Here is a 21,579-nt window from a genome sequence, read left to right as displayed (position 1 = left end):
CATAAAAATAATTACCAAATAAATATATTTACATATATATATATACCCCCATCCCCCCACCCCACCCACCCCCAAAAAAACCCCCCCAACCACACACCCCCAACACCCCCACCCATCCCTACCTAACTATACCTAACCCAAACACAACCCCCCCCACCCAAACTCCCATTCCACAATCACCCCATCATCAATAAACTCAACAACCCCCCCCCCCCCCTTACCCACCCCCCCCCCCTTCTATCCCCCCCCCACCCCCCCCAAACTCCCCCACCAAAATAACAACACCCCCCACCCATTCAAAAAACACAGCACAAAACAACACTGCCTATTCCCTTTACTAAGATATTGTATTTTTTAGAATTCTATGTAGCTCTACATCAAAAAACTGTTCAGTAGTCTTATGCATAAATATCATGATTTATTTAACAAGTAATCTATGTATGCCCACAAAGTTTTATATTACTATTCTGTTTCCATTATAAATAGCAACTAAGAGCATCTATGTTTTATTTTGTTTTCTTTTGGTGCTTTCTTATTTGGAAGACGTGGCTGCATCTCATCTCTGAGCCATGGAGAATTGCCTTAAAATAAGAATAAGATAAAGATTTAATTTTATTTTTTCAAATATTCATTTGTTCAAATGCATTCACCCTTTGGCTTCTGCAGATCAGTTTCCACACATACCAATCCTCTGCTCAGTAAAGGGCATCTACAAATTCTTTTTTTCTCATTTTACATTGAGATATAACTGACATGTAGCATATTAGTTTCAGGTGTACAACATGATTGGGTATTTATATACATTGTGAAATTATCACCATGGTAAGCCTAGTTCACATCCATCACCACAAAGAGTTATAAATGCTTTTCCTTATGTTGAAAACTTTTAAGATCTACTCTCTTAGCAACTTTCAAATATACAACACAGTATTATTAATTATAGTCACTGTGCTGTACAGTATATCCCTAAGACATTTATTTTATAACTGGAAGTTTATACTTTGTGACCACTTTCACCCATTTTGCCCCATCCCCAGCCCCCCTAAACTGTGACAATCACCAATCTAGTCTCTGTATCTATGAGTTTAGGGTTTTGTTTTGGTTTGGAGTGGTCTTTTTTTGTTTTTTTTAGATTCCACATGTATTTGTCTTTCTCTATCTTGGTTCACTTAATGCCCACAAGGTCATCCATGTTTCATAAATGGCAGGATTTTCTTCTTTTTTTATGCTTGAATAATATTGGTGTGCATGTGTGCATGTATGCGTGCATGGACACCACATCTATTCATCCATCTATGGACACTTAGGCTGCTTCCATATCTTGGCTACTATAAATAATGCTCCAGTGAACATGGAGGTGATCTCACTTCCATCTGGGGAGATCACTTCTGCTGAAAATCTCTCCAAACTAGTTTTTTATTTTCTTCCAATGAATACCCCGAATGGAATTGCTGGATCATCTGTCCATAATTTTTTTGTGACAAATACAATGACTACTTTTAGTCCTCATTCTTTACTCCTCTGCAGAATTTGACATTCTTAGTCACTCCTTTATTTTTGTAACTTTCTTTTCCTTAGCCTTCCCTAGGTTCACACTTTCCCACTTTCCTGGATTGTCTGTTACATCTTTCTCCCATTTTACTTTTCCCCACTGGATCTTCTTTCTCTCCCTGTTTCCTGATACTTCCTTGGATGTTATATGAGACACAATGCTTATCATTTTACATTTCCTTGCTGGGCAACTCAGGCTGGTCAGCAGGCAGTTACTGCACAGCTTGATGGGTGCATATGAGGGAATAGAGCTACCATGTGGAATGCCAAACAGGGGCCCAGGAATCATCCTGGTGCATGTCAGGAGTGGACAGTGGTTCTATACATTGCAGGGCAGGATGGAGAGGGCTCTTGGTAAGAAACAAGGCTGGAGAGGTAGGCTGAGGCCAGTATATAGAGGGCTATTCGTGGCATACTACAGAATCTGGACTCTTACCTTTCTGTTTATCCCATAGATTTTCCTAGGGTCTTAGAACAGGCTGAGCATGATCATTTCATCTTTTGTGGTACTTCTTACATCTACAATATAGGAATATCTTTGTTCATCCCATAGAAATGAACATACTACTATTGCTCCTGTGACTACAAAGAGAAACTATGTAAAAGAACGTGTGTTTAGAGGGACTTGGGGCAGGAGCAGAAAATTAAGTTTCTATATTCAGGCAGTCTGGAAGAAACTTCTATGTGTGTGAGTCTATATTCAGGCAGTCTAAAATGAAGAATTTTAATGGGATATTATGTGTGACTTACAGGCACTTTCAAAATATTTATTCAGCTATCAGAGGTACCCAGCATGGAGCCTGAGATAAAATCATAAGTTCTAGAACACTCACAAAACAACCCCCCTTACAGCACAGTGTTCACGTGGCATGCTTTGCAAAAGTCATTTTTATTAGAACATGATTCACTCCTAAAGGAGCATTTCTTCCAACTCCAGGAGCATGGGGCTTAGACGTGCTGATGTTTGGTCCTTGACTACGTCAGGCTGTTTCCCCATGGCCACCGCCTCACTTTCCTGCCACCTCAGGATCCGTCTCACCACACAGAAGGTTCCTGAGCTTCCCCAGCATGAATAAATGATAAAAGGAAAGTAAAAGGAAAATAATGACTCATGCTTGAAAAGTCACTTCCATCTGGGGAGATCACTTCTACTGAAAATCTGATCCTTACCAGATAAACTTTCCCGAGATGCATTCCCCATCCTTCAGGAGCTCCTATGGTTGGAGAATGGGAATGCTGGTTCCTTGTCCATGCATTTCACTTTGGAGTTGAACACACTGCTGGTAAATCAGGACAGGTCTGGCTTCTCTTGTGACTCCTTAGCCACGAAATGCCTGGAGTTCAAGGCTAATGAAGAGGTGATGAGCATTTATGAGACTGATGTGTCTGTCTCTTGCTTTCTCTTGGCAGCCCGCCACCCCCCCAGAGGACACCCCTGAGCTGAGCACCTTTTTGCGAAACTCGACCATCCCTCATCTTGTCCGGAGGAGAGATGTGGGGGTGCTGGAGCCCCACAGACAGAGCCCCGCAAAAATCCTGGTGAGTTGGTTATCTCAGCGTGCGCAGATCAGAGAGGAAAGGCTGGATTGGCCAGAACTCCCAAACACAGATGGTTTGAACTCGAACTATTGTTTCAATGCTCAGATATGCCTGCCGTGTTTTGGCAGTACATGTTATGAGCCGTGAAAGCAACTCTTCCATGCAGACAAAGGAGTATTTGCATTATAGTGTTTTCACTCTTCTAAACCTGCCATGCAGGCTACGTTGGAAAAATAATGATAAAAACCTAAAACATGGCATATAGTGCTTTGGAGAACACAAAGCTCCCATGTGAGCCTGTCCCCAGACCCTGAGAGTGAGAGTGTGGAAAGGCCTGGAGCAGCAGGTCCTGGGGGTGGAGGGAGGTTGTTGACACATGTCCCTGCATCTCAGACTCCTCTGCTGGTCCAGAAGAGATGAGAATGGGGCCTTCTGATTTCCTGGGTCAAAATCCTGCAGAGTCTTAGCATTGGCGGCTATGGTAGATTGATTTTGAGCTTATTAGTAAACCCTTTGCAGAACTGTGGAGAGCACTCAAGAGTCAGTATTTTCTATTCAATTCTCCCACTCGTCCCAAGGTGAATGTTAATACCACCAAACACTACACTTAAAAGAGGCTAAAATGATTTGTTTTCATGTGTCTTGAGCATGCTGTAACATTCATAAAAAGTTTCAAACACAGAAATGGACAGAAAAGTATATCAAGCAAGTCTAACTTATTTAGTTAAACTTAAATCAAGAGAGGAATGTTTATTATAATAGAAGTACCTAAAGTTACCTGGCAAAAAGCTATGGCAGGTAGCAGATTTTGATTCAAGTCCCTGCAACTTTTTATGGCATGGTAATGTTTTTTAAAACCTAAGAGTCAGAAAGTGATATGCTATTCAGCTTAGGATAAATTAATAAAATGCCACATATTATTGTTTAAAGAAAGCTTCCAGGAGAAATAATAGAATAGAAAACAACGCCTGTGCATGTGGCATACAGAATGGTACTACATTTAATAATAATGTATTGCATATTTGACAGGTGTTAAGAGAGGAGATCTTAAAAGCTCTTAAAGATCATAACTAGATAATAACTGGACTTATTGTGGAGATCATTTCACAATATATACAAATATTGAAACAATAAAATGTGTGTCAATTATATCTCAATAAAAAAATTTAATAAATTTTGTAAAAAGAAAGCAATGATTGGCATCTATAGAATTCTAAAACACAGTACCAATGTAAAAGTCCTCTGGAGAACCAGTGTCCACACCTATGGGAATGAACAATTTAGAAAATCAAGATTCACTTATGTTTTTCAACTTATGCTTTAGTGTATTTCTCATAAACACCCTGAGGCTGTAGAGATCAATAACTAAAATTCATCTGAAAAGTATATGCACTTCTGTTGTAGGGTCAGATTTTTTTTTCCCTCCTGTTTTCTCATTAAAGATTTTTTTAGGGACACCTGGGTGGCTCAGTGGTTGAGTGTCTGCCTTTGACTCGGGGCGTGATCCTGGGGTTGCAGGATCGAGTCCCACATTGGGCTCCCTGTGTGGAGCCTGCTTCTCCCTCTGCCTGTGTCTCTGCCTCTCTGTCTATATATATATATATATATATATATATATATATATATATATATCACGAATAAATAAATGAAATCTTTTTAAAAAAGATTTTTTAAATGCACAATGATTTTTAACTCCTGAATATCATAGAAACTTGTTACTAGCAGATGAGAGCAAGGCAATTCTTGATTTCCATATCTGACTTTGTTAACTCATGCTTTATTCTCTTATTGGTTTGAAAATTGCAAATCGTACGCCTCCCCATGTCCTCAAGTCAAAACAGTTCTGGATAGAAAGTGATTATACGAAGTTTATTCTAAAATCAAAAGTTAAATAAGACCGCCTACGGTTTTTGTTTAGTTAAAAACAACTTACTGAATCCCGTTTCTGATTAGGAATTTGAAAGTGCAAAATGCCAACATCTTGTGTTGGATTGTAATTTCCACATTTGCATAGGAAAAATTTGTATCCATAGCATGGAAATATAATTTTTCCTCCGCCAAGAATGTCCTTGCCTTTCTCATCTAGGGCCCCTGCTGCTCTCGTACTGACCACCTCATCTCCTCCTCCCCAGGCTTTCTTCTTGTCCTTTTTCCTACTCCGCTTACAGAAACCTTATCTTTCAAACCCTCTTCAGCATATGCTGCTATGAACTGCTTCCTAAAACCATCCCATCCCTTGGCCTCCCCAAAAAACATTCTCTCCAGGCTCTCTTCCAGTCTGTTGGCCTGTGCCTTCTTACAGTTGTCCCTGGCCTGCTTCTCTGCCCATTCTCAGACATCCCTGTACCTCAAGATTCCATCTTCGGGCCCCTCCCCTCTCCTACTGACTTCGCTCCTTCAGGAAGAGGTTCTGCAAGATCATTAACTCCAGCCATGCCTATGTGCCTCCTGCCATCTTAGCCATCTCTGCTGAGCTCTAGACTCAAGCGGCTCAGCATATACATTCACCTGGATGTCTGATAGCCACCCCAGTCCCAACATGTCCAGGACTCCATCTCCATGACCCTCAGAAAGTGCTTCTCCTCTGGGATTCCCAATCTCAGTAGTGCCAGGACCCACCCACTCAGTTCCCCAAGCCAGAAGGGCTCCTTCCAATCCTCTCTCCCTTCATCCCAACTTCCAACTTGTCACCAACTGTCCCATTCTACTTCCTGAACTTTCCTACACTTCGTCTTCTCTCTCCCTCCCCATGCCCCAGGTCAGGACCTCCTCCTTCTCACTTGGACTCTTGCAACAAGCTCTTGTCACCCTCGTGCCTTCTTGCTCTCCTCCCTCCCATTCTTGACTCACATACCACCTGCCCCTAAAACCCAAACCTGTTCATAGCCCTTGCATAAACAGAACCTTCTGAATAGAATCTAAAGTCCTTGGCCCAAATGGGAAAATTCTTTATCACTTAGACTTTCCTCTCTCATTTCCATCTGTCCACCCTGACTCCAAATACCCTTCTCTCCTTTCTTCTGAACACACGCTGGGCTTGTCCCTGTCCACTTAGGTCACTCTTTCTCACCCTTCATGATTCATTCTGAGCACCATCTTCTCCAGAATCCTCCAGCAGAGCTAGCTCACCAGGACCAACAGCTCCAGGGAGTTTACAAGAATAACCTCCTTCTCACTCCCCTCCTTGGCCTCCACAGGGTAGGATTGGGGATACACAGCATGTCAGTAATGAAGTGTAGATAAACACGAAGGTCCTCACAGGGGACCTGAGTGCAGTGCTTCCAGAATTCCTACTCCTGCTGGAGGCACAAAACCCCAGACACCTCTACCCCAACCCTAGTAGAATAGGAACAGCCCAGCCACCTGAATTTGGAAACAGCATGTAGAAATCTGACCTCCCTGGAATTTATCAGATATGTATCCCTGATTGCTTTGCTCTTTGAGAATTCTGAGGTTCTCAAAAAAAGTTCTCATGGCAGTATGTCCCTCAGGTTACTCTGTGGCTTATCAATTTCATTAAAGTGAACTGCCTCAGGATGCTTGGGTGGCTCAGCAGTTGAATATCTGCCTTCGGCTCAGGGCATGATCCTGGGGTCCTGAGGTTGAGTCCTGCATCAGGCTCCCCACAGGGAGCCAGCTTCTCCCTCTGCCTGTGTCTCTGCCTCTCTATGTGTGTCTCTCATGAAAAATTAAATAAAATCTTAAAAAAATAAAGTAAAATGCTTCCATTAAATCCTGTGTGTAATATTCAATAAACTAATGTTTATTGAGCATCAACAGGCTAGAGCCCAGTGCTTGAAACATGAGAAATAAATAAAGCATAGCCCACAGGATAAATTCAAATCAGCGAGGGAGAACAATCCAAGAAGTAACACCCTGTACATAGGTACACAGATAGTGGAGGTGAGGTGTCCATTTATTTCCATACTGGATCCAATCAGAAGATAGGATTTGGCAGACAGAATGTCATCATAATGAATATTTCCCTGGAACGTGCATTCCATTTGGTAAGAGTTACCCATTGTAAGTTGGCAAGACTAGAAACTAGTTTAAAAATAGCATGGAACTCAAAGAAGATTCTGCTTTATAACCAAGAAGTAATTTAGAGAGAAGAATGTTTTGGAGCAAATGTTTGTCAATGGGTTGTTAACACTGGGTCTTTGAGATAATATAGACACAGGGAGCTTCCTCTGAAGCCTTTTCAGGGCTTGCTTAGCCCAGGGTCAGGTATTGTAAATGTCTACCAGGAATGTCTTTACATGTTCTGAGAAATGAAATTAAAACAGAACAATCCAGGGTACTTGCATGGTTCAGTGATTGAACATCTGCCTTTGACTCAGGTCGTGATCCCTTGGGTCCTGGGACCCTGGGAATCTGGGATCCTGGGATCCTGGGATCCTGGGATTGAGTCCCACATCAGGCTCCCTACAGGGAGCCTGCTTCTCTCTCTGCCTATGTCTCTGCCTCTCTCTGTATGTCTCTCATGAATAAATAAATAAAATCTTCAAAAAATAAAATAAAATAAAAAGAAGAGGAAACAGAACAACCCAATCACTGCTGCAGGAATATTGCTTTAAGTCCTTAGGAAAAAAAGGAGCCTAAAATTTTTGTTGTATTTTATGTTCCATTTTATCTCTACACTACTAGTAAAACTGACACATCATTACTACAAAGCTGTGTTTTCTCTTGATTGTCTCAAGGTAATTGTGTTATTTAAATGACTAATTTATGAATTAGATGGTGACTTCTGAGAAAATACAATGCAGATAAACTGACTTCAATGTTGATTTTCTACCACAATTTAAAGACACTGATGGGCCACCACTGCTGTTGGTTTTTTTGCAGAACTGTACAAATATCGAGTGCTTACAGATCTCCTGTGCAGTGGGGCAGCTAGAAGGAGGAGAAAGCGCTGTCCTAAAAGTCAGATCACGGTTATGGGCCAGGACCTTTCTCCAGGTAACAACATTGCACAGGCTTGCAGGGAGTCTCTTCTCAAAATCTCAGTTGGAAGTTTGTCTCAGTTGGAAGTTTGTCTCAAAAGGACTTTTGAATGTCTTAATCTTTAAATTTAAAAAGCTTTGAATTTTTTCACTTAAAAAATTTAGATTTAATTTTATTTCATTTTCAACTTAAAATTTTTATTAATTTTTAAAAATATTTTAAATTTTTAAAAATCTTTTAAAAGAAGTGTCTATGGAGCCATTGAACCAAGATCAGCTGGTCATCTTTCCCATCAGGTGAAAACATTTTTTTTCCAGGTTTATTGAGATATTGTGGACATATAACATATGTAAGTTTAAGGTGTACAACCTGATGATTTGATACATGTATATGTTTTGGAATGGTTACTGCACTTAAGTCACTTCATACCTCCATCTCTTCATGTAATTACGTGTGTGTGTGTGGACGGTAGGTGATAATTTTTAAGGTCAACTCTCTCAACAGCTCTCAAGAATACAATACAGTATTGTTAATTATACATTAGATACCCAGAACCTATTCATCTTGTAGCTGGAAGTTTGTATCCTTTGCCAACATCTCCCCACGTCCCCCACCCTTGGCAACCACCAACCTGATCTACTCTATTTCTGAGTTCTTCTTCTTTAGATTCCACATGTAAGTGATATCATACAGTATTTGTCTTTCTCTGACTTATTTCACGTAACATAATGCCCTCCTAGTCCATCTGTGTTGTCACAAAAGGCAGGATTTCCTTCTTTTTTGTGGCTGGGTAATACTCTTTCATCTTTTAGGTGAAGCCAATTTAAATATCTTGAGTCCCTAAGACGTTTAGACAGTAACTTCGATTCAAATAAATCTATTTAGCTCACTACATCATACCCAGTGCCCAGCATGTAGTAGTTTTTCAGTAAATATTAGTTAGTGGAATGATAGTGAGTACAAGAGCACAGTACAAGCCATATGCCCAAAACGATCAAAATAGAAATCAATTAGGAGGGGAAAAGGGAGATGGCCCTAAAAAGCTTGCTTGTTTGGTATTCCCATGGACTGGCTCCAGCCTGGACACATCTCAGTGATGTTACACATATGTGTGATTAGTAGATTCTTTGCTGCTTTGGCTTATCTAGATATGGTGGCATCCCACACTGCCACAGATAATTCCATTGATTGTGTGCATTTTAAAGTTTTAAAATCTCTTTTATACTAAGGAAATTAATTTTTCCATTTGGAAACAGTGATTTATTTAAATATACTATGTTGTGACCTTGTTGTTTAGAAAGGATTTAGAGAGGAGAAAAATAAGCTAAATTAAAACCCCTACCAAATCTATGCAATCTTGCTCATATTTTAACTATTAAAAAATTCATTTGGCTCATTGTGCCATAGAAAATCAAATGGTAACATCCTTTGGACTCTAACTAATAAATACAGAATTTCATAGTTCCTTTCATGTTTTCTGGAATACAAAATTCTTCTTTAATCTTTAATTTTGTTTCTAAAATAAATAGAAGGAAAGTTAAAGGTATTTTTGAAATGGTTGTGAAGTTTTTCTTTTAACATGAGGCAGGGTTTCTTAATCTCAGTATATTTCAGATCAGATAATTCTTTATTGTGGGAGGTCTATCATTGTAGGATTATAGAATGCTTTATAGGAAGTACATTATAGGATGCCTAGCAGCATCCCTGGCTTCTACCCACTCGATGCCAGTAGCAACCCATACCCCAACTGCGGCCACAAAACTCTCCAGACATTGCCAATGTCCCCTGGGGGCAAAATCACCCCCAGCTTTTTTTTTTAAAGATTTTATTTATTTATTTATGAGAGACAGAGAGAGGCAGAAACATAGGCAGAGGGAGAAGCAGGCTCCCTACAGGGAGCCTGACACAGGACTCTATCCTAAGACCCCGGGATCATGACCTGAGTCAAAGGCAGATGCTCAACCACTAAGCCAGGAAGTTTTGAATGCCTGAACCAGGGAGAAATGCAGTACACAATTTATTTGATTTTTTTTTTTTAGTTAAACCATTATTTATTTATTCACTAAACAAATACCCATGGAGTGCCAACCATGCACCAGATGCTGCTTCAGGTACTACTTACTTTCCACCAATTTGCTCATGGTCACTCTGCTTTTGAGTCATTACTTCTTATCTCAGAGTTGAGTTAAGGAGAGGAGTCTTACTGAATTCCCAAGTCCATACAGTCTTCAATGATAACCATACATTCCTTCGATTACTTTGGGCATCATGTCCTGCTGAAATAAAGAAAAATAACTTTTTTATGAAGCAGGACTAAAATCATTAGGACAAAACAGTCAAGGGAAACATGATTTTTTTTTTTAAGATTATTGACTTATTTGAGAGAAAGAGAGAGAGAGAGAGAGCCGGGGGAGGGTCAGAGGAAGAGAGAGAATCTCAAGCAGACTCCTTGCTGAGCGCAGAATCCAACGAGGGGCTCCATGATCCCAAGACTCTGAGATCATGACCAAGACCAAAACCAAAACCAAAGAGAGTGGCCCAAATCACCAGCATTTACCAACAGCCGTAGCCCAAATTTCTGGACACCCAGTTTCTGCTTATTCCTAGCTTGGAATCTGAGTGCCAGAAAGGAGTGCCTTATTGCAGTCTCTCTCTCTCTCTCACTCTCTCCCTGCCTCTCCTGCTCACTCTTTTCCTCTCTCAAGAATATATTATATACTGGAGGTCTTTAACGGTTTTGTCATGCAATCCTAAAGGACGGAAACCTGTTCTTTCTTCCTAATCCAAACTAGAAAGTTTACAATTCTTCCTAATCCAAACTAGAAAGTTTACAATTCCTGCATGACATGATTTGCTGCATTATGTTTGTTCCTGTCCACTTGGTGAATAGGCAAATGGCTCAGAAAAAGATTTTATTTAGATTAGCCCTAAATGATACCCTGTCCTGTTGATTGCTGTTTGAAACAATCCTTCACAGTTTCTGGTAAGATTTTACCAGTAATTGCTTCAGTTTTGTCAACTCACCAGGCTTTCTTTCTGGCAAATGTTGAGTACTTCAATATGGGCTATGTGGTCAAAAAGAATTCTTGAGAAGGAATTAGGCAATGGGAAGGTAGGAGTAAAAGGGCTTGTGACCTTACCAGCCGCACTATGTATGCATTTAACCAATTCAAAAGCCTCACTCTCCATTTGTTACCAACTAGAGGACTTTTATTCATACCAAAACCATAAGCAAATCATTGTGCAAAAGTGCATAACATAGGCAGCTAGTGAGCTGCAAACCGCAGTTGAAATGACACAGCAATGACAGGAGAACAGAGCATTTTCTGAGGATTAATAGCTAGCTGGTCAGGTTGAAGGTCTAAGATATTGTCAATAGATATTAACTCCAGCTGTTTTTTCAGTCTTAAATTGCCTGCAATATGGCAATGATTGCTATTACATGAGTAGATTGCTATATGGAAGAGGAGATTTCTTTTAAACATAAGAATAATGTAATTGTTATCTGAAGACCATGGCTGAAAGCATTCAACTTTGAACGTGGAATCAATAATATGACTCTGCTCATAATTGTTCATGAATTACTTACCTGTGCCATGCCATTGACCTGCAGTCATAAGACTAGCGTATCTTTGGTGCTGCCCCAGGTGATCACAGCTGAATTGCTTACATTCTCTGTTCCTTGGAGCTCCAGAGCATCTTAGAAAAATGAAAAAAAAAAAAAAAAAAAAAGCATTTTCCTACTGAATAGGATGGAAGAAACCTTGGTTTTGAAGAATAATTTAAAATAAGGTGTAGGGGGGCACCTGTGTGGTTCAATCGGTTACACATCTGCCTTCAGCTCAGGTCATGATCTCAGGCTCCTGGGATCGAGTCCTGTATCAGGCTCCCTGCTTCTCCCTTTCCCTCTGCTTCCTCTTGCATGCTCATGCTCTGTCTCTCTCTCTCAAATAAATAAATTCTTTAAAAATAATAATAATCAATCAATAAATTACATTAAATAAGGAGTAGATCTATGAGTTGTATTTTTTACAGGCTATTTGCCTACCACCTTAATTTGTTCAGGCCCCAGACTGTGTCAGTTTGCAATACAGAATCAAATAGTGGAGGGGCAGGTCAACAGCCCATTTTCATGAACCACAGCCCTCATTCTATGTCCCTGTCTCTCTTACACCTTCTTGAACTTTCTAATCTAGTTGATAACAGAGAGGGTCCAATTCAACCATTGAAAGAACCAAACCTTTTGCAAGGTGTTATCATATTGGTATTACATGAGGTGAGAAAGTTCATTCACTGTCCATTTACATGCTCAGTCAGCCATGGTGATGGTGTTCAAGTGCTGTGTAAGATATAAACATTATATCCCGTGGTTTATACCCTCCATTCTTTTTACACCCTCCATTTTTATATAATCTTGGTGAGACAAGTAATAGAGACAAAGAAAGAGTTAAACAACGTCAAAATTGCAAAAAATGTAGGACAAATATAGTTTCATCCTGGTCTTTCTGAATCAGAATCCCAGGACCTGATCCCAATTGTTTCTGAAGCTCAGCAAAGTCCAGGGTTTGTGAACCACTGGAAAAGGATACTAAGGATTGGTGACGAAGTAGAACACGAGAAAATATCAAACTGTGGCCCAGAGCAGGGGTAAAGGACAGAAGTGAATGGAAATCCCCCCAGAGAAACATGTTTCTCCAGGTTCTACATTCTAGAGTTCAAATCCCACCTTCTATTCATTAAGAAACTTCCATATTCATAAATGCAGAATCAAGAAACCCAAAACTTCCCATCAAGAGTTGAAACAGAGATGGAGATCTCTGTTGATTTGTTCCTCAAAGATACGACTTCAGGAGGAAAACAATTATTTTCTATCCATTTTTTTTTTATTGAACTTGGAGACTAAAGAAAATTTGTTCACTGATGTTTGGGAAGCACGGACATATGAGCATATAATTCTTATGCACAGAATCTCATGACCAGAATTTGGTCATGTTCCTTCTGTGTCTACCAGCCAGGGTGGTAAAGAGAGTAGATTTAAATCACCAAGTACCTGCAAGATTTTATGAGCAAAGTTTTCCATGTTTAAAAAACACTTCTCAAATAAACACATAAAAATCCAGCTTTCAGTTAAAATGAAAAGCCAGAAGATAAGAAAACATCAGAAGAATAACAACCAAAAGTAATTTTTCCAAATGAATAAAGTTACTTATCCTGGAATGTTGGGGTAGAAAGAAAGAAAAAATCAGTGTCCTTAAGTATTTAAAAGTTTTGCATAGTCTGGCCTGTCCTTCTCATCTAGAGGAGATGAGATTTATTGAAGGGAGAAAAAAATTCAGTCACAGGAGGGAAAAAAAAGAACTTTTTAAAAAAATAGAAACAGGGATCCCTGGGTGGCGCAGCGGTTTGGCGCCTGCCTTTGGCCCAGGGCGCGATCCTGGAAACCCGGGATCGAATCCCACGTCGGGCTCCCGGTGCATGGAGCCTGCTTCTCCCTCTGCCTATGTCTCTGCCTCTCTCTCTCTCTCTGTGTGTGTGTGTGTGACTATCATAAATAAATAAAAATAAAAATAAAAAAAATAAAAAAATAGAAACAAAATTTTCATAATCCAACCTGATGATGGGACGACTGAGTGGCTCAGCGGTTGAGCATCTGCCTTTGGCTCAGGGCGTGATCCTGGAGTCCCAGGATCAAGTCCCACATCAGGCTCCCTACAGGGAGCCTGCTTCTCCCTCTGCCTCTGTCTCTGCCTGTCTCTCTGTGTCTTTCATGAATAAATAAATTAAATATTAAAAAAAAATCCAACCTGATGGATTGGCCTCAAGAAACCCAACATTGGATTATAAATAGTGAAGTTCTGGTGAATGTTTAATAAACTGCTTATGTGTGTGTGTGTTGAGGGTGGGGGAAGCACCATTGCAGCATTTGCTGATTCCCATGGTGTAAATATTCCTACTATGGCTGATTTCAAGCTGCCAACACAATATCACCAAATCTGGAGTTGGGAAGAGAGGCATTAGCACACCATCATATAGTATTTCCCCTTCCAGATACAATACACTTAAATAATATCAAGAGCACAGCTACAGTTACTGGGGCACCTGGCGGCTCAGTGGTTGAGCATCTGCCTTCAGTTCAGGTCATGATTCCGGGGTCCTGGGATCAAGTCCTGCATTGAGCTTCCCACAGGGAACCTGCTTCTCCCTCTGCCTATGTCTCTGCCTCCTTCTGTGTCTCTCATGAATAAATAAAATCTTTATTTTTCTTAGAAAAGAGCATAGATACTAGTGAAACACAATAAAATAAATGCTGAGTTTTTGAGTGTGTCTTTTTAAAAATATTTTTTTCTGAAATTTACATATATATGTTTTAGTAATGGCTTTGTTTAACAACTGATACTCAAAATTCCTGAAATTCTCACAGTCTGTCTCCTCTCAAGAGCCATTATGAACCAGCTCCAGCCCAAGACTGGATAGCTCTAATCATTGTCTCAAGTTAAATGGTGGGGAACCACAGAAATTTACTTTCTCAAAACAGCCTTCCTTGACTTAGTCTTAAATATTTTCCTTTGGCTTTAATCAACAGTTAATATGAGAACCAATTAAACAAAAAAATTTATTTGCTGAAAAGTTCTGTCAAAAGCTCTATGGCTCTAAGTCTGTGGTTCTTCACCAAGGGGATTTTGCCTCCTGGGGGACAGACAATAATTAGAGATATTTTTGGTTGTCACAACTATGGTAGAAGTGCTACTGGCATCTAGTGGGTAGAAGCTGGAGATACTACTACATATCCTACAATGTTCAGGACAGTTCCCCATCCAACTCCAAAATCCTAACAGTGCTGAGATTAAGAAAGTCTCCTCTGGGTCTTCTGTATAAGATGAAATGTGATAAATTTCTTTATAATTTAGTATCTGGGACATGTGGGTGGCTCAGTGGCTGAGTGTCTGCCTTTGGCTCAGGGCGTGATCCCTGGGATCAAGGCCTGCACCAGGCTCCCAGCAGGGAGCTTGCTTCTCCTTCTGCCTATGTTTCTGCCTCTATCTGGGTCTCTCATGAATAAATAAAATATTTCTTAAAAAATAACTTGTATCAGTCTCTCTCTTAAAATACTTCCCTCTATCAGATAATAAGAATTGTATAACCTACGATATCTCCCCTTTGTTCTTTACTAGCAGCACCTATGTTAATCCTTGTGCTTGCTCCCATTTAGGACTCTGATTTTCTGTATTTATTCTAACCTCATTGTACAAAGTCTTTTGTTAATAAGAGAAATTCTTTTTAGAACTAAGAAGAGGATGAATGAGTAGGTGGTCAGTTGGACGGACACTGGGATGGCTATCTAAAAGGATGTCTGAATGTATAATGGATGGATGTATGATGGATGGATAGATGGATGGATGGGGGAAAATTTTTAAAGAGAAAAAGAAGACAGAAGGAAAAATGAAATTTTCCTTTGGAAATGTGAAATACTGAAAACAGTTGGATGGCTGCCTGGATGGCTTTTAAAGGGTTTACACAGAATATATTTAAATAAATATTTTTCATTTCAGAGAAAAAATGATCCCTATAGTCTTGCATCCCTGGTGTCCTTCAAAGTTAAGAAGATGCCTTATAAAGATCAGCCAGCAAAACTCCCAGAGGGAAGCATAGCAGTGAGTATCTGAAAAATATAGCAGCATAACAATTTCATTGAAATAATAATTTTTTTAAAACCACTGTTCAGCTGGTGCTACATTTAAGCGCTTATTCCAGTGACCTGAGGAAAGTGTCCTTCTCTGGATCACTATTTTCTTGTCTCCCTCCAGAAATTTCTCAGTGTTCTTTGATCAAATTTTTAAACTTTCAATGTAAATTTCTACTCAAAAAAAAAAAAAAAAAAAAAAAAAACCAAAATTTACGGTGTAGGACTAATACCACTTTTTAACCAAGCCATTTTGTTTGAAAGAAGTCCAGATAGCAATGATCATTATAATGAAATCGTCCTGATTGTTTAATTCTAAGGACAGCATGGTGAGTGAGGTGGGGGCCGAAGTTGGGGGGAAGGACTCTCTTCATTAGGGACAGCTGGATGACCTTTGACATCTTTCCTTTCTCTGCAAAGAACGATCATTTTCACCCAGAAAAAAAAGTACAGCATGAGCTTCAGTTGAATAAAACATTATTTTTAAACTGAGGCTATTAAGCATTACTGGCAGGAGTTTATCTTTCACAGCACAACTGCCAGCATCCTCAGCAGCTTGGCGAGACCATGGAGAGCAGACAGGAACAGGGGGACAGAGGACCAGCAGGCATGGTCACCAAAACCCTCCCTTTACAGTGAAAGTGATCACAGCCAGATCTGAGGAAAAGATGTTTAGATTTAAATCTTCGTTTCTGGGTCATTCTATAGATACACCCCCCACCCCCAAACCCTGGTCCCCAGGTCTTGTTATTCATAGTCTGTTTGCAGACATCAGCATCTGCATCACCTAGGAAATCGTCAAAAATTCACAAATAAACCTCACTCCAGACCTGCTGAGTCTGAATCTGCATTTTATCCCAGGGCATCGTGGACACAGTACAGTTTGAGAAGCACTGCTTTGGAGGGTATATAAGTAGATATGATCATAATGTCTTATTGGCCTTACATCTTAAAATGTAATCACAGGGCAGCCTGGGTGGCTCAGCAGTTTAGCGCCGCCTTCAGCTCAGGGCACGATCCTGGAGACCTGGGATGGAGTCCCACATTGGGCTCCCTGCATGGAGCCTGCTTCTCCCTCTGCCTGTGTCTCTGCCTCTCTCTCTCTCTCTCTCTCTCTCTCTCTCTCTGTGTGTGTGTCTCTCATGAATAAATAAAATCTTTAAAAAAATGTAATCACAAATTTTTTTTTGTATTCACAAAATTTAATCTTGCTAGCCTAGTCTACTTTTAGTAATTTAAATTAGGTAAATGCGTGGATCAGTGATTTTCAGCTAAGTATGCAAAGCATCATCACTCAATGAAACTTTAAAATAAATACATGCTAAGACCTCACCCCTGATATCAGGACTGAGTAGCTCTGGGGTGGGGCCCTGGGACTCTGCTTTAAAATCACTGAGAGGGGCACCACCCATTGGTTAAGCCTCAGACCCTTGATCTCAGCTCAGATCTTGATCTTAAGGTCATGAGTTCAAGCCCCACATTGGGCTCCACGCTGGGTATGCAGCTTACTAAAATAAATAAATAAAATAAAATAGTAAAATAACTGAGAATCTCTAGCATGGGATCAGGCCCACATTTCAAATGTATTTCAAAACACATTCTCCTTGGCTTCATCCTGGTTCCGCGCTCCCTAATTAGGAAAACTTCAGGAAATCACTGTACCTCCCTGAGGCTGTTAACTATATTCACCTGAACACATTGTTGAGAAGGTTAATAAAGTGATGTCTATGAAGCCCTAGCATTGTACTTGGAACAAGGTACGCCTCAAGGCTCAGTAATAGTAACCCTCCCCCCAAAATGTCTTACCCTCCCTGGCTGAATCAAGGAAGCCCAAATGGAAATGTCAAAATATTTTAGTAAACTTTGGTGGCATTTTAAAGTAAGCGCGGCCACATCTTTCTTCATTTAGCTCGACTTTCTTTCCCTCACAGGATGTCTACTGTAGTTTGGATTTATGTTCAACCTAGAAGACAGAGGCTTTGGGATTTTAATATAGAATGTTCATCCAAGGAGGTTCAAAGGCTTGTCTCTCTAAAGGAGATAAATCTGGGTCCCTTTGTTTTCTCCAAGCATGTGTTCCATAGCAGAAACATATGTTACAGTCAATGCAGTCAACAGCATTACGTCTTTCTCTACTGGCCACAGGTGACAGCCTGCTGTTCTCAACTCATCTCAAAAGATCCACAGAATCATCTGATACATGTGCTTCCCCCAGCCCCACCATCCTTGTCATTGCATTTTTTAAAAGCCTTATCATCTGACGTGGATGATTTACCACATCAGTTATATAAAGGTTATTGGAAAAAATATTCAGGAATGAAGGTACTTTGGGGTCTCCCAACACCCGGCCAAGGGGAGATCTGGCCCATGGGAAGTTTGCTCTCCCCTCCAGGGAAATGACTTTTCTGTGGCTTGGTTTGAGAAGACTGTGCTGTGAGCTAGCTGTTGCCTTTTCTAGCGAGTTCTTCTCAAAGGTCATTCCAAAGGTCATTCTGGAAAAGAATGCAGTAGAAGGGAATTGCTTTAAGATGCTAAATCAGTTGGGATAGGTTGTTGAGAGTCCTAAGAGCTCCACTGCATACCCTGTCAATGGGGAAACCCTCTTAGATACTTCTTTTGTAATGAAACTTGTTTTCTTAGGCCCTTGTGTGGATGATTAGTTAGTTTGTATTCCCTTGTCAACACGGTCATGATTCAACCATTTCTTGAGCTCCACGTGAGCCTCACACATGGAAGAAAAGAGCTCTCCCTATCTGCTACCTGCAGCCTGTCTGAGTTTGTAACAAATGAACTCACGAAGCTCGTGACACTTGCCATGTTCAGAGGTGAGGGAAAGGTTGCATGGTGCAAAGGGATATGATTGAGTGCTCAATTATCACAGCGCGGCAGAAAAAAACAAGATTCAGTTACTTGAACACTTTCTTTGCTTAACAGGGAACACTGGCATTTGTGTGTCATGCTACTAAAGCTGAATTCCATACCTGATATCTGGGAGGGAATATGATTGTCTAGTATAATTCCCACAGTGATTTCTATAAAATAGTTCATAAAAATCCTTCTTAGAAACCTCATACAAAAACTGTGAATCCATTTCATTTGTTAGCACAACTTAGGAACCTTAAAATGGAATTATTATATGAATCAATTGTTTGGAGTTCAAACTGCTTATCTCTCATAGGTTATTTAAAGGTTAAAATGTGTGTCCAGCTAGTCCACTTTATGATATTATTTTGTTCTAAATGGCACTGTAGGTAGAGTATTTTGGTACATTTATTTAAAACATTCTTGTGACCCCTATGAAGTAAGTTTACACAAGATTTTGTGATACGTAAATACAGATGTCAACGTTAATTACAGTTGCAAATATAAGGGAGCCTTTTCCTTCTACCTTGGTATTTTGTCAAAATATACAACAACATATCATAAATGTCCATAATAAAGTGTAGGCATATTAAAAATTTATTTATGGTCTTTCAACCATAATAAAGAACAAGATTTATGATGTGATGAAGGTAAGATTAAATGTTCCCTACTTAGTATCACTTTCAGAAGGTCTAAACCACTTATAATTTATGGATCTCACTTCCTAAAATTGCAGATAATTAAAATAAGTGAATTGTTAACATTGTATGCCATTTCTTTAAATAGCTAGCTATAGGTCCTCAATACATGAAGATAAAGTGATACAATTTGTTCATGAGTTGGCACACACTTGAGATTTTCTCCTTAAATTTTAAGTATTTTAGTTAGTTGACATGACCTTTCTTTCTTAAAGCAGTTAAATATGTAATTTCTTGCCCATAATCTTAAAGGAAACCTTCTGCCTTGGGACCACCTTCTTGATGAATCAATCTTGTAAGGGAAGACTTAGGTAAATGGGCAAACCACACCATTGTGTGAGATTATACAAAATGTTCTAGAGCTGTACAGTCCAATACAGTGGCCATCAGCCACATGTGGAAAGTGAGTACCTGAGAGGTGGCCAGTGTGAGACTGAACTAGTAGTTTTGCTTTATTTTAACTCATTTAGATGAAAACCTGAAAACTGTTGCAGTATAAGATGTTTTTCCATTAATGCAGCTGTGTTTTTTTCTGTGAGACTACGTTTCACTTTAACCACTGAAAATCTAGTTTTGTTATGTGCTGCAAATATGAAATACACACTGGATTTTGGACACTTCATTAAAAATAAAAGCAGAGTTTAAGATGTCTTATGGATATTTTGGTATCAACTGCATGTTGAAATGATAATAGTTCTGATATTTATGGTTAAATAATTAAAATTAATGTCTCATCTTTTTCCTCTTTTTTAATGTGGCTGCTGAAAATTCTTAAATTACACATGTGGCTTATTTTATAATAAGAAATAGAAATTTCTAGACAGAAATAAACCTGATCTAGAGCAGGGTTACAGAAGGTTCTAGCTTGAAACATGGGATATTTCATAAATCTTATTTGAAATGAGTGAAAAATTATTACAATAAATCAGTGTTTAGTCATGAGAAACTGAGAATTAAGACCTATTTTTCTTACTAGTAGTTATCTGATGGATAACGAAGTTTCCTGAGGGCTTATCAAAATGAGCTGCAAGACAAACATAAATACTAACAAAGTTTTAGTATTTTCCAACGCTTTATTTCTTGGCATGCTTTCCTCAAACCATTCTGTAATTTCCACAGCACTAATACAAATTTAAATAAGCTTTGGTCCTATAAAAGTAATCAATTAAGTCTTTCCCCAGTCAGGTGGCCTGTGCAGCTCAAGTTTCTAATTTATACAAAGCACTGACTTTCAGGAAAAGCCAGGCTTTACCTGTTTCCACTCATGAATGAAATGCCCCATTGCCATGTATACACATGAATATGTCACATGCCCCCCTAACCAATGTGTCCTCAGAAGGACCTCCCTTTCCAAGACATATAGGACTCTTCCAATGATGTGTTTCACTTGACTCTTCATCTGCCTCTTTCCAGCAACAACCAATCAGCTCCCCTGCATTGGAAATCTGGAGAGATGCTCTGGGGCACTGTTCTTGATTTTCTGTTATTTCTACTGGCTTTGGTGTAGTGACTTCTTGACTATGTGGTGAAAAGCCTAGAGGTGCCTGGGTGACTCAGTCGGTGAAGCATCTGCCTTCAGCTTAGGTCATGATCCCAGGGTCCTGGGACCGAGCCCCACATCAGGCTCCCTGCTCAGCGGGGAGGCTGCTTCTCCCTCTCTCTCTGCTGCTCCCTCTGCTTGTGCTCTCTCTATATATAATAAGTAAATAAAGGGACGCCTGGGTGTCTCAGTGGTTTAGCACCTACCTTCGACCCAGGGTGTGATCCTAGAGACCCGGGATTGAGTCCCACATTGGGCTCCCAGCAAGGAATCTGCTTCTCCTTCTTTGTCTCTGCCTCTCTCTCTCTCTGTATCTCATGAATGAATGAATGAATGAATGAATCTTTTTTTAAAAAAGTAAATAAAATCTTTGAAAAAAAGAAAAAGAAAGAAATGCCTAGATAAGTTTAGGAAAACACCAGAGGCCAAGGAAGGTCTTTGCAGCTCTTGCATTTTAGATTGAGATGATTGGGCACCCTCAGTGCCACATGGATGTCCTAAAGGATGTCTTTTCAGCAGGCAAGAAAAGCAGAATGCAGGCACAGGAGGATTCCTGAGTTTGCTTGCTTTTAAAACTCTTTGTCCTTTCCTCCTAGTTAATTACATATGATGACTTACAGGAAATGTACATGACATGTGTAATCTGAACTTTTAAAATTCTCAGAGAAAGGAACAGCATGGTATTTTTTAAGTGAGCATAATGTTACTGGGAGCAGACCGATGACAGTTTTGGTGATGAGAATTTCAGAATTTTGGAACTGAAA

General features: G+C 39.8%; 1 protein-coding gene and 1 long non-coding RNA gene across 2 annotated transcripts in view; one reads left to right on the top strand and one right to left on the bottom strand.

Moving 5' to 3' along the window:
* ITGA8 (integrin subunit alpha 8) overlaps positions 1-21,579 on the top strand; it is a 171,830-nt gene that overhangs the window by 142,641 nt on the left and 7,610 nt on the right. Inside the window, exons 26-28 of the mRNA XM_055332378.1 lie at positions 2,962-3,090; positions 7,936-8,049; positions 15,585-15,686. Coding sequence (XP_055188353.1) covers positions 2,962-3,090; positions 7,936-8,049; positions 15,585-15,686 — 345 coding nt within the window. The remainder of the gene's footprint in view (positions 1-2,961; positions 3,091-7,935; positions 8,050-15,584; positions 15,687-21,579) is intronic.
* The window catches only part of LOC129513920 (uncharacterized), a 99,141-nt gene continuing 89,170 nt past the window's right edge, over positions 11,609-21,579 (bottom strand). The window contains exon 3 of the long non-coding RNA XR_008665323.1: positions 11,609-11,733. This is a non-coding gene — a long non-coding RNA (uncharacterized LOC129513920). The remainder of the gene's footprint in view (positions 11,734-21,579) is intronic.

This window comes from Nyctereutes procyonoides, unplaced genomic scaffold, assembly GCF_905146905.1.
Source record: "Nyctereutes procyonoides isolate TBG_1078 unplaced genomic scaffold, NYPRO_anot_genome, whole genome shotgun sequence".
Classification (NCBI taxonomy): domain Eukaryota; kingdom Metazoa; phylum Chordata; class Mammalia; order Carnivora; family Canidae; genus Nyctereutes; species Nyctereutes procyonoides.
Note: the sequence above shows the minus strand (reverse complement) of the source record. Positions and strands in the feature narration are given on the sequence as shown.